At 31.7% G+C, this 13,640-nt stretch overlaps 1 protein-coding gene across 2 annotated transcripts; it reads right to left on the bottom strand.

The window, feature by feature from the left end:
- Nucleotides 1-232: 232 nt before the first annotated feature.
- Nucleotides 233-7,251, bottom strand: LOC117922514. 2 transcript variants are annotated; one of them, XM_034840648.1, is made up of 8 exons: nucleotides 6,911-7,249; nucleotides 6,733-6,788; nucleotides 5,246-5,408; nucleotides 4,651-4,739; nucleotides 3,969-4,101; nucleotides 2,122-2,214; nucleotides 1,633-1,735; nucleotides 233-853 (listed from the first exon to the last, which is right to left on the bottom strand). In XM_034840648.1, exons 1-8 carry the CDS (start codon nucleotides 7,067-7,069, stop codon nucleotides 486-488), a joined length of 1,164 nt encoding a protein of 387 aa, XP_034696539.1. In that variant the 5' UTR covers nucleotides 7,070-7,249; the 3' UTR covers nucleotides 233-485. The 2 variants fall into 2 exon arrangements, with proteins under 2 accessions (XP_034696539.1, XP_034696547.1); XM_034840656.1 differs by lacking the exon at nucleotides 1,633-1,735 and having other exon boundaries at nucleotides 505-853; nucleotides 6,911-7,251.
- Nucleotides 7,252-13,640: the final 6,389 nt, after the last annotated feature.

The following is a 13,640-nucleotide window of genomic DNA, read 5'->3' on the forward strand; positions in this document are numbered from 1 at the left end:
TAATCTAATAATAATAATCCATGTCATGTTCAAAAGTCCCATTTAATCGAGGGTCTATACTTTGATTGCCACAAACACTAACGCACCTACACAAATTGTCACCCTATTCCAAATATAAAATAAGAACTATCAAATCCTACCAAACACATTCATTTGGCATGGGTTTCCCAAACAAACGTGGCCTTAAAGTGAATGCATTTAACGCCCGTACTCCCCGTGAATAACACTAGTCTTGTGAAAAATGTATAATATTTTAAGCTTTAGGCATTCATTCCAATTCAGGTTTCAAATTGTTGGATGACACAATTCCAATATTAAGCAACTTCATTGCAAGCACAGACAATTGAAGAGAAGCCAATGTGCAGGACAAGTTTTCTTCTTCTATTCTGTCTACTGTTCCTGACATTAATTCGTCTAAGATGCCTTTCTCCACAACAAGGCCAAATGGTTTCTTCCTCCAACTGAAAAGATTAATCTTCATCAGGCTATTTATTTTTGCTAGGACATGTCCTGATATTGTGTCCTTTTTCTAGGCACAACCTGCAGGCATATATCCTACTTCCAGAAATTAGAGAACCTCTGTTTGTACCACCGGCATCTAATTTTAACCCAGTACCTTGAGGGCATGTCCTGCGGTTATGGCCGCTATGACCACATATCCTACAATGGTGATGCCTTGAAACCGTGCTTCTGGTACCACTTTCTCTTGACCTCCGACAGGTTCTTCTATTATGGCCCTTTTCCCCACATAACCGACATCTGAACCGCCTATCCACTGAACTATTGGCGAGTTCAGGACAGTAGTGTCTCCTATGACCTTCACGTCCGCAGTTTCTACAGTAAAATTTGGCACCTGCATAAGAAAGAGGAATTGGCTGATTGCAAATTGCATGAGAAAATTCAACGACAAAAAAAATGATGCAACTATCAATTATTTAATGAGTCATTAAGCACACAAACCTCTAAGTATCCAAATTGTTTAATAAAAACTACAACCTGCTTGTCAGGAAGCCAAGGCATTGCCAGCACTAGCCCTACAAAAATACTTTGGCAGCCGATTATGGGGTCCATAAACCAAATCAGTCACATGGTCAAGATTCCAAACATGTTGAAGATTATGGTAGTCCTCAAGCTAGTGCATTCCACAAAATATAAATTCTTCATAGAAGTTATCAGGAACCAGGGCCCTTTTACAAGATTCAGGTCGAAATGGTTTCAGAGTAATATCATATTCGATTGAAGAAGGTGAATGTGATTCTATAGTGTGTCAGTGTGGGTAAAATGTTTATCCGATCATGTACACCACCATGGAATGGACATGTAATGGAAATAATAAAAGACAAAAACAGGCACGTAAGGCCTGGATCAAGTGGCAAGGAGTTGGGGTGGAGATGAGAGAGGTTCTTGGTTTGATTTTGCAGAGGACAAAAAATTATGGCCTATCAAAAAAGGAAAAAGGGAACAAAACAGATCTAGAAGTGAAACACCAAGTTCGGTTCAAAATCATCTAGCAAACAGTGTAATGAACCAATAAAAAACAACATATATTAGGATTTTGGGGAAAGAAAGCAAAAACAGAAGATGTTAGTTTAACAAAGCCATCTACATTAACAATAGAGTACATAAAATGACCTTTCATGGCAATGCTTCTCTTACGACGGTTCTCTGGGTCACGGAAGAAAGCTTTCAAAGCTTCAGAAGCACGCTTTCTTGCTGCAGCAGTACCTTTGGCTTTCTGCATAAAGTACTAACTGGTAAATCTCAGAAGATTTATTTTTACTAATGTTGGGTTATCACATGTCACTCTTTCCTTTTACATTAGCACATGTGTCCATTGAAATCATCAAACATCTTGACGCATGAAATGCACTTATGAGTTCATACTTCTATCTTCTAACATGCAACATGCTTTAAACTAAAACAGAAAAATGCAAAATATGTAAAATATCATTCATATGCTCCAGAGTCTTTACACTACAATAGAAAATTGCAAAATATGTATGTAAAATATCATTCATATGAGGTAAATCCAGATTCTTAGCTGTCTATAAAAGGGAATTCAATAAAATTTGCAACTCCTGAGTTCCAATGGAAAAAGAAAGGAGCCTTCACTTTCCACACCTTAATTGCAGCCACTCTTTGCGCATGAAGCTTTGGATCACGATGAATGATCTTCATTCTCTTACTAAAAAGACCAGTTTTGGCATTGAGACTCTGCAATCATCCAACTAAACAAAAACAATTAAATTCATGATCCAGCCATCATAAATCCTTGCCAGTTGAAAATAATTTTCAACAAAGAAACGAATGTAAAATATTATTTTGGGAAATTAGATAAAAGTAGGGTGGTGAGCTCATGTTCATGTGTTTAGTCTAAATTCATCACAAATGGTAGACAGAAAGGCATGTACACATTTATAATGTTAAATTTCTTACTGATGTGCAGTACAAAATTTATGGAATACATGTCAGGTAATGTACGGAAAAAATTCCTTAATCTCTTCCAAACCTCAACTGCAAATTGGCTTGTCTTTTAAACATTAAAAAGGAATAAAACAATCAAGGAACAAGCAACCAGGAGGTTCATAGAATGGATGATTGGCTTTTTCATGTGTCCAGGGTGGCTAGTATCTATATTAGTTTGCTTGTTTTTTGTTTTGTTTCTATATTTCTACTTTGTTTTGAATGAATTTCTTGCTCAAACCTAAAGAAAAAATTACAACTATAATTTTAACTCATTGTGAAGGTTCCATTCTATAATTTTTTGATGAGAGAGAAATATATATAGATAGCTTGATATGGCTAGACCGTTGGACACACCACAATATGCAGACAGGGTGCTTAAGGCACCACACGGAATGTCACCAATATCAACTGGATAATGCTCATCCACCAAAATTAGTAGGTCAAAATGGGGCAAATCTTTTAAGTTGTTGACTGCAGGTTTCCTGTATATAAACAGGATGCACCCTGACAATTTTTTTTTTTTTGATAGGTTAAAAAGCAAATATATTAAAAGCGCAAGAAAAGGCGCACTAGGTACACACAGAGTATAGAAGGAATGCAAAAGAGCAGAAGAAGGAAAAAGAAACAGCAAACCACAACCCAAAACAAGGAGCCCAAAACAAAGACAACACCCTGTATGACAGAGAAGTAGAGGCTCCCAAACTACTTAACCTAGGCCAAATCAGCAACTAAAGTCTTCACCAAGGGCCACTCCCCCAAGCCCCTACCTGAGGCAGTTGCACAATACCCCTTGAAAAACAAACAAACCAAACTACAGATCCCTTACAGGAAGCAAACAGCAAGAAAACATTCTCTTCCTCTCCACCTACCTCTCTGCTTTCCAACCCCTCACCTTAACCTAGGCTACACCCCAACACTTGAATGTGATGCTAATCCAAGCTTAGCGCCCATTTACAGCTAGTCCAAATAATGCACCACAAGATCATGGAATGACTGGATGGTCTCAGCCTGGTGTCTTAAGCAGAGACTCACAAGTGGCAGCAAGCATTGCTAGGAATCTTTTGCCTTCCTAATAGGGATTAGAGTTCCTCATCATCTCCCTGAAATGTCGACGATACTCACAACCATTGAAAAAAATTGCCTGAAATAGCTGACAGGCTTAACTGGGTTGGAAATACTATATCACTTCAGCCTACAATAGCCTCAAATTGAGCAATTGAAGTACACTGAGAAAATCTAGACAGGTCGAGGAAGGAAATACCAAAGGGTCATAAAAGTATCTAAAGACAATAGCCATCTCTCAGTTCCATTAATGTTAGTAAATAATTATTGTGATTGAACAGCTTTACCACATGTGGAGCCCATAATGCATCTCACTATATACAAAGAAACCAAACGAATTTTAGAAATCATCAGTAAAGAGAAAGATAAGAGATAAAAGCACATGGTATATCGGAACAGAATCAGTGATTTAAAACATATGATCAAAGCAGGCAACTAACTTTTAGTGATCGACTGATCTTTAACCCAACTTCAGGAGATGGAGATTGGTATACACGCTTCGACTTTCTCCTCACATCCAGCTTTATGTCTAAGTTGTCTACCTCATCATCTTCCTTCACTTTGAGTGGGGAGCTGCAAATGCATAAGAATTGAAGTGAGAAGAGAAAGGTGAAAAAAAGCCCAACATTTAAAACAGCACTGCATTATCAAAAAACTCAAAAGACGAGTCTTGTGATTCCATAGCAGGTCTTTCACCAAAACTATAGATTTAAGAGTCAAAATATGTTGTTTTTTGTTTCCTTGACCATACCCTGAGCGCTTGCAATCATAGGGATGAAGAAATGTTGATACTACCAAGGCTACAAGCAGGACCAGCCAAATATTTTGTTTTATATAGCACCAGTTTCCAAGATAAAGTGCAAGGCGTTATGGATTAGTGATTTCAATTCATAAACCACTCTCTCTTATGGATTTTATGCTATTCCAGCCTTCTTTATAAGTATTCTTCACCCACTATAGTATAGAATTAGATTTTTTTTTTTTTTTTTTCTTTTTGTTTTCTGATGTGTTGAAACAAATTCCATTATCAAGTTGAGAAGCACAGAAAAGATGCAGGAAGGCCATCAAGAAGAATGTTTGGCAAACCAAGTGCATAAAATAAAAGCATGGTCAAAGAGTTACACAGAGCGGGCTTTCTCCCATGGTCGTTCATCAATAGACTCTTCCCATATGACACAATCCCCAAAGCACTTATGGCAAGTCTGCATACCCTGTTAGAATTGAACCAAACAAATAACAACAATATGATATTCACCCATGAAGATCAATGTCTTAGTTCTTAAGAACACCATAAATAGTTAAATAAGACAGAAAAACCAACACCACAACCCACATGCTGCTTCCCCATGATTCTCCGCATCTTATTTTTAAGCTTATAAACTAATGGTTCTCTAGTGAAATCACAATTCTATCTTGCTCAAAAACAATTTGAGGTTCATAAAAATACTCATCATTTTTCCACTGCATAAGAAAAAATGCAAAAAAAAAAAGAAAAAGAAGGGTCAAAATGTCAAAATTACTGCACATCAATTTAACATACTCTTATAGTATACTCAAATCCAAAGTTACATGCTTTTATGGTATTTATACTCGGATAAAAATATTTAAGACAACAACCTTTTCAGATTATTCAACAGTATCATAAAGTGAGTGCACAACCATCTCCTCATGTTTGTACCTATATGAAATCATCAAATGGGGCTGCAACATCATATACCTTTCCATTACATTGTGAACAATCTAATCTAGATCTTTCTATTCCACACTCAGTGCATGGTGTATATCCCCTTCCCCTGCAACTTGGGCAAGGTAGCTCTCTGATATACTGGCCATTGGGACCAAACCACGACCTTATTTTGGGAGCATCAGATGTAACATTCCTGAAATTTTAAGTACATGTTAGATACCATGCCCCAATTGTAAAATTTGAATACTAGTAAAATTTAGTATGGATTATTCCAGCATTGTCATATGAACTTAAACAAAGCACTTCAACAAAGAAATCAACAGTCCATGCTACACCCAGCATGATATATCAGTAACAAATATCTCCATTCAGAAGAACACAACTAGAAATTTGAAGCAGTAAGATGAAACCAATCTTAACTTGAACACCAAATTTGCAAGCTTGTATGATTATTATGATGAATTAACAAAAAACATAACATATCCTAAATGAGTCTGTAATTTTTGTAGGTTGACATGTAAAATGTTTATCCAACACAACTTGTCTAGAAATGCAGAATTCTATCTTTCTCTCTCTTTATATACACACTATTTATTAAAAGCCCGTTTAGTTAAAGTACTTTTATCTATAGCATTTCTTAGAAACGGTTTTTTAAAGAATCACTAGTATTTGGATATAAACTAAAAAAAAAAGTGCTTTAATAATATTTTTGGTAAGGTATTCTATAACATAAAGTGATTTTTGGAAGAATCACATACAAGTAATTGTCCAATTGATTCTCCAAAATTTTAAAAATAATTGTAAAAATTTTACCACACACCTAATTTTTGTAAGAAAACACTTTCAAGCATTAGAAGCGTTTTGAGCACTTTTCAAAATCACTCCCAAACAGGCTATTAGCTACGGGAAAGATTCTCTCTCCTCCAAGATTCTTTCTCCTCCATCTCTTCTAACCATTTCCACTTATTCTTATTATTAATTCCACCTTACAAATAAAGCAACAATTTACAATTATTGGACTGCTACAAATAAATATTATTGACTTCTAAAGCTGCCTGTTACAATCACAAGCAGATAAGTATTTATTATATTATCATGAATGCATCTAGTATATTATATTAACATGAGGTCAAGTACTTAAATTAAACCTATCTCATCATGATGTGATTCAGCTTATGATGAAAAAGAAGATAATAAATTTGCATGCTAGCCCATTCCACAAGTAACTTCCTTTTCATTTTCTCTAGTAAATTCTATTTTCTACTTTTAACTTCTTCTCCCATTTCTATCATACTACAGATCATAAGCTCAGAACGAGGATGCGTACGCTATGTGTGAAAATGTAATTTTGAAAATGTAAACATGCTCAATTAATCACAAGGTTAGTTTACAATTTCTTGACGCTTTCACTAATTTCACAAGGTTAGTTTACAATTTCTTGACGCTTTCACTAATTCTAGGTATTTCAAATCCGGATCAATGCAGTAACAATTCATGAATTGATGAATAGACTGAACCTGGGTTGTAGATCAACCTCCAGTCCGAAGAGCTCCACCGAAGGATCATAACCCAACTGCCGATGAAGAGAGAGGGAGAAAAAAAAAAAAAAAAACCAATTGTAAGATCACAATTCAGTATGTATGTGTGCATATATATATATATATATATATATAAAGAGAGAAAGAGAGAGATTGCCTGGGGTTGTTTGGGAACTGAATCATCGTTGATGGAAGAAGAAATGATGCGGGGAGTGAAGTCTATCTTTCGCTTTGAGTGGAGAAAAATCAAGAAGCGGACGTTTTTGTGACTCCATTGAGGCAGCATAACTCGAAGTGGCGAACAAATTGAGGACATTTTCTATGGATTCTTGTGTACTATAAATGAGTGTAGAGAGGGAGTTTCAGAAACAAATTGGGGGCTTTGAGGTGGGAAATGGAAATTGAAATCAAGGTTTCAGTGATCTTGTGTGGTCAGAAATGAGAGAAAGGAGGACACTTTGTTTCCTCCCTGCCTTTTTGCTTCTGATAAGCCCCACGGCTTGAAGGCAAACAATATCCACAAAGCTAAAAAGCCTGTGTTGATAACATCTTGTGTCGTGCTAAATGCTAATACGTCACTGAAAATGGGGGGTCGCAATTCGTGGTGGGTGTGTGTTCGGCTCGTGTCAAAAATCTAAATAATAATATTAATAATCGATTTAAAATATAAATTTAAATACAATCTAAATATTATATAGATAATACATCATATAACTCATTTAATAATCAAATCTTATTAAATAATTATATCCCGTTAAATCTTATATCAATATATTATTAATCTACTAATTTGATATTTTGATATTTTATGATTTAATTGATCTATTTATTTAAAATTATATTTTAAATGAGTCAATAAATGAGTTGATATTAAATAAGTTAAGGTTATAACTAGATTAATCAATATGATTATTAAATAAATCAATATAGGTCTAATTCTTGTCATACAAGTTAACTAAAAAACAACCTATTTATTAAGCAAGTTATATATATCGATATGAATTTAATCCAAATACGAGTATACTTAATTAAATTTATAAGAAATGTATTAGGTTCAAGTCGTATTAGTGAACCATATTGAGATTTGTCTAGCATGCTTAAACATGAATATAAGAGGATAAAATGATTTATATATACGAGGGCATAATTGTCTTAAAATAAGGACTTCTACTAGGAGAGAAAACTTTCCATCCCATGGTAGTCATTTGCTTAAATACTACTTAAAATTTAGGGTTAATTTTATTGACCTTTCTTAAAGTTTAATATAAATGCAATAAACCATAGTTAGTTCGTAAATTTATGGAGCACCTTCCCTATTATGAAGCAACTTTTGTTAAAAGGACTAATAAGTTATTTAACAATATTTATTTAATTAAAAAACAAAAAGCTTGCACCTACCATATTTTATGGGTTGCTTCCAATGGAAGCTTCACGTCGTACTTCATTTTTCATTACAGAGAAGTGACTGAACTCATTATTTCATTTGTCATTCCATAGAAGCCACTTTTCAATACCATTTCTTGCAAAAAAAAAAAAAAAAAAAAAGGCAACCATAGAGGTGAGTTTTTGCAACCTTTCTTTTTTTTCTTTGCCCTCCATCTTTCATTTGAAGACTAACATGCATCCTAATATTGTAAGGTTTTAGGAAATTGATATATACTACTACGTTTTTTCCTATTAGGCATAATGTTGTGTCATTAATAAGCTTTTCTTTTTGGATTAGGATATGACTGAATTCTATCTTACAACCTTTTTCTATGCTTAATGAAGTCAATAACAATTTTTGTAATATATAGATAGTTGAGGATGATGTTTTTCAAGGGACAGATGATGAAGAAGATCAAGGGTTCTATTTAAATAAGACCAAACTCTATGAATTAGTAATCTTAGAGCATATGCAACCGGAACAAAATGAAGGTTGAAGTAGCGATGATAATTAGTTAGAGCATAAATCCAGTGAGGATGATGATGTAAAGGATACAAACACTAATGATGAGAACCCACTAGCTAAAATAGCAAGGTTTATGAGGGACAAGGAATTTAAACCTATAATTAAAGGTAAGATTATGCTTGACAATGTAGATCATTAGGGATTATGTGATTTAGGAAGGATTTACCATCGAGAGGATGAAGAATGAGAAGGCTAGAGTGACATGTAAATGTGCTAATTCCATGTCCTAAGAGGATTCATGCTTGTCCCATGCCTAATGGAGTCACATATAAGATAAAGTCCTAAATTGTCAACATAATTGTATAAGAGAGACAAGAAATGTTAAGACAACATCAAGCTAGATTGCAAAAAATGTTTAAGGGTTTATTAGTTCAAATCCAAAAATAAAAATTGATGTACTTATGGAAGAATTAAAGACAAAAATTGGTGTCTAATGTAATAGGCAAAGGTTAGAAAGGCTCTTGACAAAATTAATGGAAACCATGTTGCATTTTATCTCAAATATGGGAATATGGTGAAAATGAAGAATCCAAGAACTATAGCTCTTGTTAAGGCTAATAAACTAGTTATCTCAAAGGTGTTTTCTTAGTTTTCCAACACAAAGACAAGGACACTTGAAGGGTTGTATACCTTTTATTGGAACTTGATGGGCGCTACTTAAAGGGTCCATTTGGTGGGGCTTTATTGTTAACTATGGCTTTGAATGCCAATATTGTGTTATTCTTAATTGTTGTTTGTACTTGTGAAGGATAAGTTGAATTTTAAAATCATTTCGAAATAGTTATTTAGTTTTGTGCAATTGTCTTCAAATGACTAAAACTTATTCGTTTCAACTCCGATTTATGCACTATTTGAAGCAGTGGACTCTTGAATTTTGGAGTTTCAAAAGATGCATAACTTGCTCAAAATTAATCTTGGAAAGTCTTTCAAAATTTAGTTTAAAGTGAAGATATGTGTTGTTGCCAAATTTTGAATTCCAATTCCCATGTATGAACTTTAAGTTGTGACTTTCGACCCTTTTTCTTGTCTCTACTTGCTCTTCAAATCTTTCCATAGTCTTCATTTCTCATCTTTTATGTTATGAACTACTCCATTTTCATTTGTCATAACTCTCATCATGCTTGAGAACTCTTAGAACTACTTATATGCACATTAAGCTCCTTCACTATCATGGATGAAAGAGGTTCTTATAACTTGCAACCTTTTCATCTCTTAAACCTAGATTTTAGCTTAAGATATATGTGAGACTCTATCTAGGGTCTTAGCAATAATTTGAGTTAAGTGGAATGAGTTAAGCATTTTTATCACACAATTCACTCTCTAATTATCCCATTAGAGCACAATTTGTGGCTCTAATCAAGTATTCATCTCCATAACAAGGCAAACTAAATTACATGGAATCCAACTATCTCATGCTTTAGAAATTTTCAATTAAAAAATAATGCTCTAACTTAATTTTAGGTATCTCATATGGTACTAGGGTGAATCACTCAAAATAAGCTTGCAATTCTTCAAATCTCAATTTTGCTTCAAAACAAATTAAGATATTTTAAGAGTTTTTTTTTTTTTTAAATAACTAGTTCTAAAAAACATTTTAAAACGTGAAGAATACTTTGAAAAATTGTACATTATATAAAAGTGCATGGTATTTTCACAAAAAATATATATATGGAGAAAAGTATTTACATATTGTTATTATTATTATTATTATTATTATTATTATTAACTTATATTTCTCTCTTCAAATATTTTTCAACAATGAATAAAAATCACATAAATTTATAAATATAAATCACATGTAAATGCTTCAACACTTCTCAAGACAAATTCATAAGAGCAATTTCCTCTTTAACACATTTTCAATTACTACTTGGTATCTTTATTAAAATTGAATAGAAAAATATTCAAGATATCCAAAGGATAATTACACTAATTCAACTCATTTTTCATCCATCCAACATATATTCTTAAATAACGAATGATATTAATAATTGGAAATAGCTAAACAAATAGAATGAGAGAGAGATAATGAATTCATTAACAAGTCTAGTAATTTTTTTTAAAATAATTTAAAACTCAAATAATAAATTCATTAATACCATAAATTTGTGGACAAAAATTGGTTTATAAGGATTGTATTGTTTATCTTGCATAAAAAAATCATTATTTTTCAATTTTTTTTTTTTTTAACTAGGCAAATAAACTCTAAATTAAGCAAATCTTGAATTCATTAAGGAGTCTAATAATTTTTAAAAATAACCTAAGACTTAAATAATAAGCCTATTAATACCATAAATTTATGAACAACAATTGGTTTAGACTCTACTGTTTCACTTCTACATAAAATCATTATTATTATTTTTTATTTTTCGCTATGCAAATGAACTCAAATTAAATATAACTTAATGTATTGGATTCATTAATGAGTATAATAATATTTAAACATAACTTAAAACTTAAATAATGATCTAATTAATACTAGAAATTTATATACAAAAATTGGTTTATAATAACTTTATTATTTATCTTATACATAGAATCATTATTATTTTTATTTATTTATTTTTCACTTGACAAATAAGTACCAAATTAAACAAGACTTAATATATTATATTTATTAACAGGTTTAGTAATTTTTAAAAATAATTTGAAACTCAAATAATAAACCCATTAATACAAAAAAAAAAAATGAATAAAAATTGGTTATAATGACTTTATTGTTTTTTTCATAGATAATTATATTTTTTGTAAATTTTCTCATTAGAAAAAGAACTTCAAATTAAGTAACACTTTGTATTGAATTTATTCATGGCTATAAAAAATTTTTAAAAATAATTTGGAATTCAAAAAATATATCTAAGGGTTATTTGGTTGTTGTTTTGAAGAACCGTTTTTTGTTTTTAAGAACAAAAAACACTAAAAACATGTTTGGAAAAAAGAGTTATTTTTATTCTCAATGTTCTCCGTGTTTCCAAAATGCATATTTTCAAAGAACAAAAAAAAAAAAAAATTAGGGTCTGTTTGGTTGCTGTTTTTGAAAACTGTTCTGGAAAACAGTTTTTGAGAACAAATTTTAAGAATAGTTTTTGGTGTTTTAAAAAAAAAAAAATTGTGTTTGGGAATTGAATTCTGAAAAACAATTTTGTTCTAAAAAAAAAAAAACATGTTTGGTTGAGTTAATAATTTTTTTTAGAATAAGTAAAACAAAAAACATGTTTGAAAGTTGTTGTTTTTAATTAATAAAGTGTTTTCTTCCATTAACTTGATATTATAAATATATACATAATTTTTATATGCACAATTCATTTAAATTAAAAAAAATATTCAATTTTGAAATTTTTACACCAGTTATATTTTTCTTAAACAAATGATGACTTTGTAATCATGTGTACGTATATTAATTTTAATAATTTAAAGAATAAGAAAGGACTTGCAAGTGGGGGTGTGGTGGAGCTCACCTTTGTGGAAACACAAAAAGTAGCTAGGAAAATACAAAAAGAAGAAAGAGAAAACATGGAGAACAATTTGTTCTTTGAACAGTGAACAAATAATAAAAACATATTTTTATTGTTTTCAAAAAAGTAGTTTTTGAGAACATGAAAAATACAAAAAACAAAAACACACCACCTTTCCCCAAACATGTTTTTAGTGTTTTTTGTTTTCAAGAATAGAAAATAGTTCTTGAAAACAACAACCAAACAAACCCTTATTTTCCTTGTTTTTTTTAATTGTTTAGAGAACAAAAATAGCAATCTTGTTCTCCGTGTTTCCTAGTTGTTGTTCTCATTGTTCTTATTTTTCTTGCCTGTTGTTCTTTGTGTTTCTCACTGAAAGTGTCTTCTCCAGCACAAGACAAAGGTCAACTCCACCAAATCCATATATATATTGAAGTTTTTTTTTTTGCTGGATCTGGAAAAGTTATGATTTTTTTTGTTGATAAATCTGAGAATTTTGTTGGAGAAAATGTTTTTATTTATTTATTTCTTTTGCTATTGCTATTTATGGTACTCATCTTGTTCAATTTCCATTTCTAAAGCATAATATGATTTTTTTTTTTGGAGGTTTTTCTAGTTGTTTTGGATTTATCTATGATTTTATGAATTTGAATCATGTTTTGTTCTAAGATTTGAGCACAAATAGCTTTATGTGGGTAGTAGAGATGAGTTTGAGGGGCAATGTAAATGATCCAAGAGAGTTTTTGCAGTAGGCCAAAATCAATGTAAAAAAGTCTTTACCCTTTACCTCTTCAGCTTAAATTAATGATTAAAGTCAGAAATTTTTTTTTGTTGATCTGAGAAATTTGTTGGGAAAAATGTGATTATTTTTTGTTACTTCTATTTGTGCTATTCATCTTGTTCTACTATCGTTTCTGGATCATAATATGATTATTTTTTTAAGGGTTTTTAGAACATAATATGATGAGTTTGAGGGCTATGTCACTTATCAAAGAGAGTTCTTGCAGTGGGCTAAAATTAGTGTAAAATAGTTTCTACCCTCTTCCTTTCTAGCTTAAATTAAAGACTGAAGTTGTGTGGTAATATTTTATGGTGCATGCATTTAATAAGTTTTTATAAGTCGTTTGAGAAAAGAACATGTTTGTTGAGGAGTGGTGTGCCAAATTTGTTGTATCTTGAATTGGTAGAGAGAGAATAAACCATGTGAAATATGAGTTTGGCATGCCCTGTATATTTGGTTCTCATTCTAACCCTTAAATTGTTGTTTTCTTTATAAATCTGAACTAATTTATAGGAATGTTAAAAAACCATTCCACGACTCTCATGTGGATTATGTTTCCAATTTTCCCTCACAAACCAATGTAGATTGATTTATGTTTTTCCATGTTGTCACTCTCATGGCTTCTTGTACTGAAGTTCCTCTCAACTTGATTTTAAGTCCTTGCTAGCAATTGTTCAAAAGAGATAATTTTTTATTAGAA

The sequence above is a fragment of the Vitis riparia genome, chromosome 1 (assembly GCF_004353265.1).
Source record: "Vitis riparia cultivar Riparia Gloire de Montpellier isolate 1030 chromosome 1, EGFV_Vit.rip_1.0, whole genome shotgun sequence".
NCBI classification, from domain to species: domain Eukaryota; kingdom Viridiplantae; phylum Streptophyta; class Magnoliopsida; order Vitales; family Vitaceae; genus Vitis; species Vitis riparia.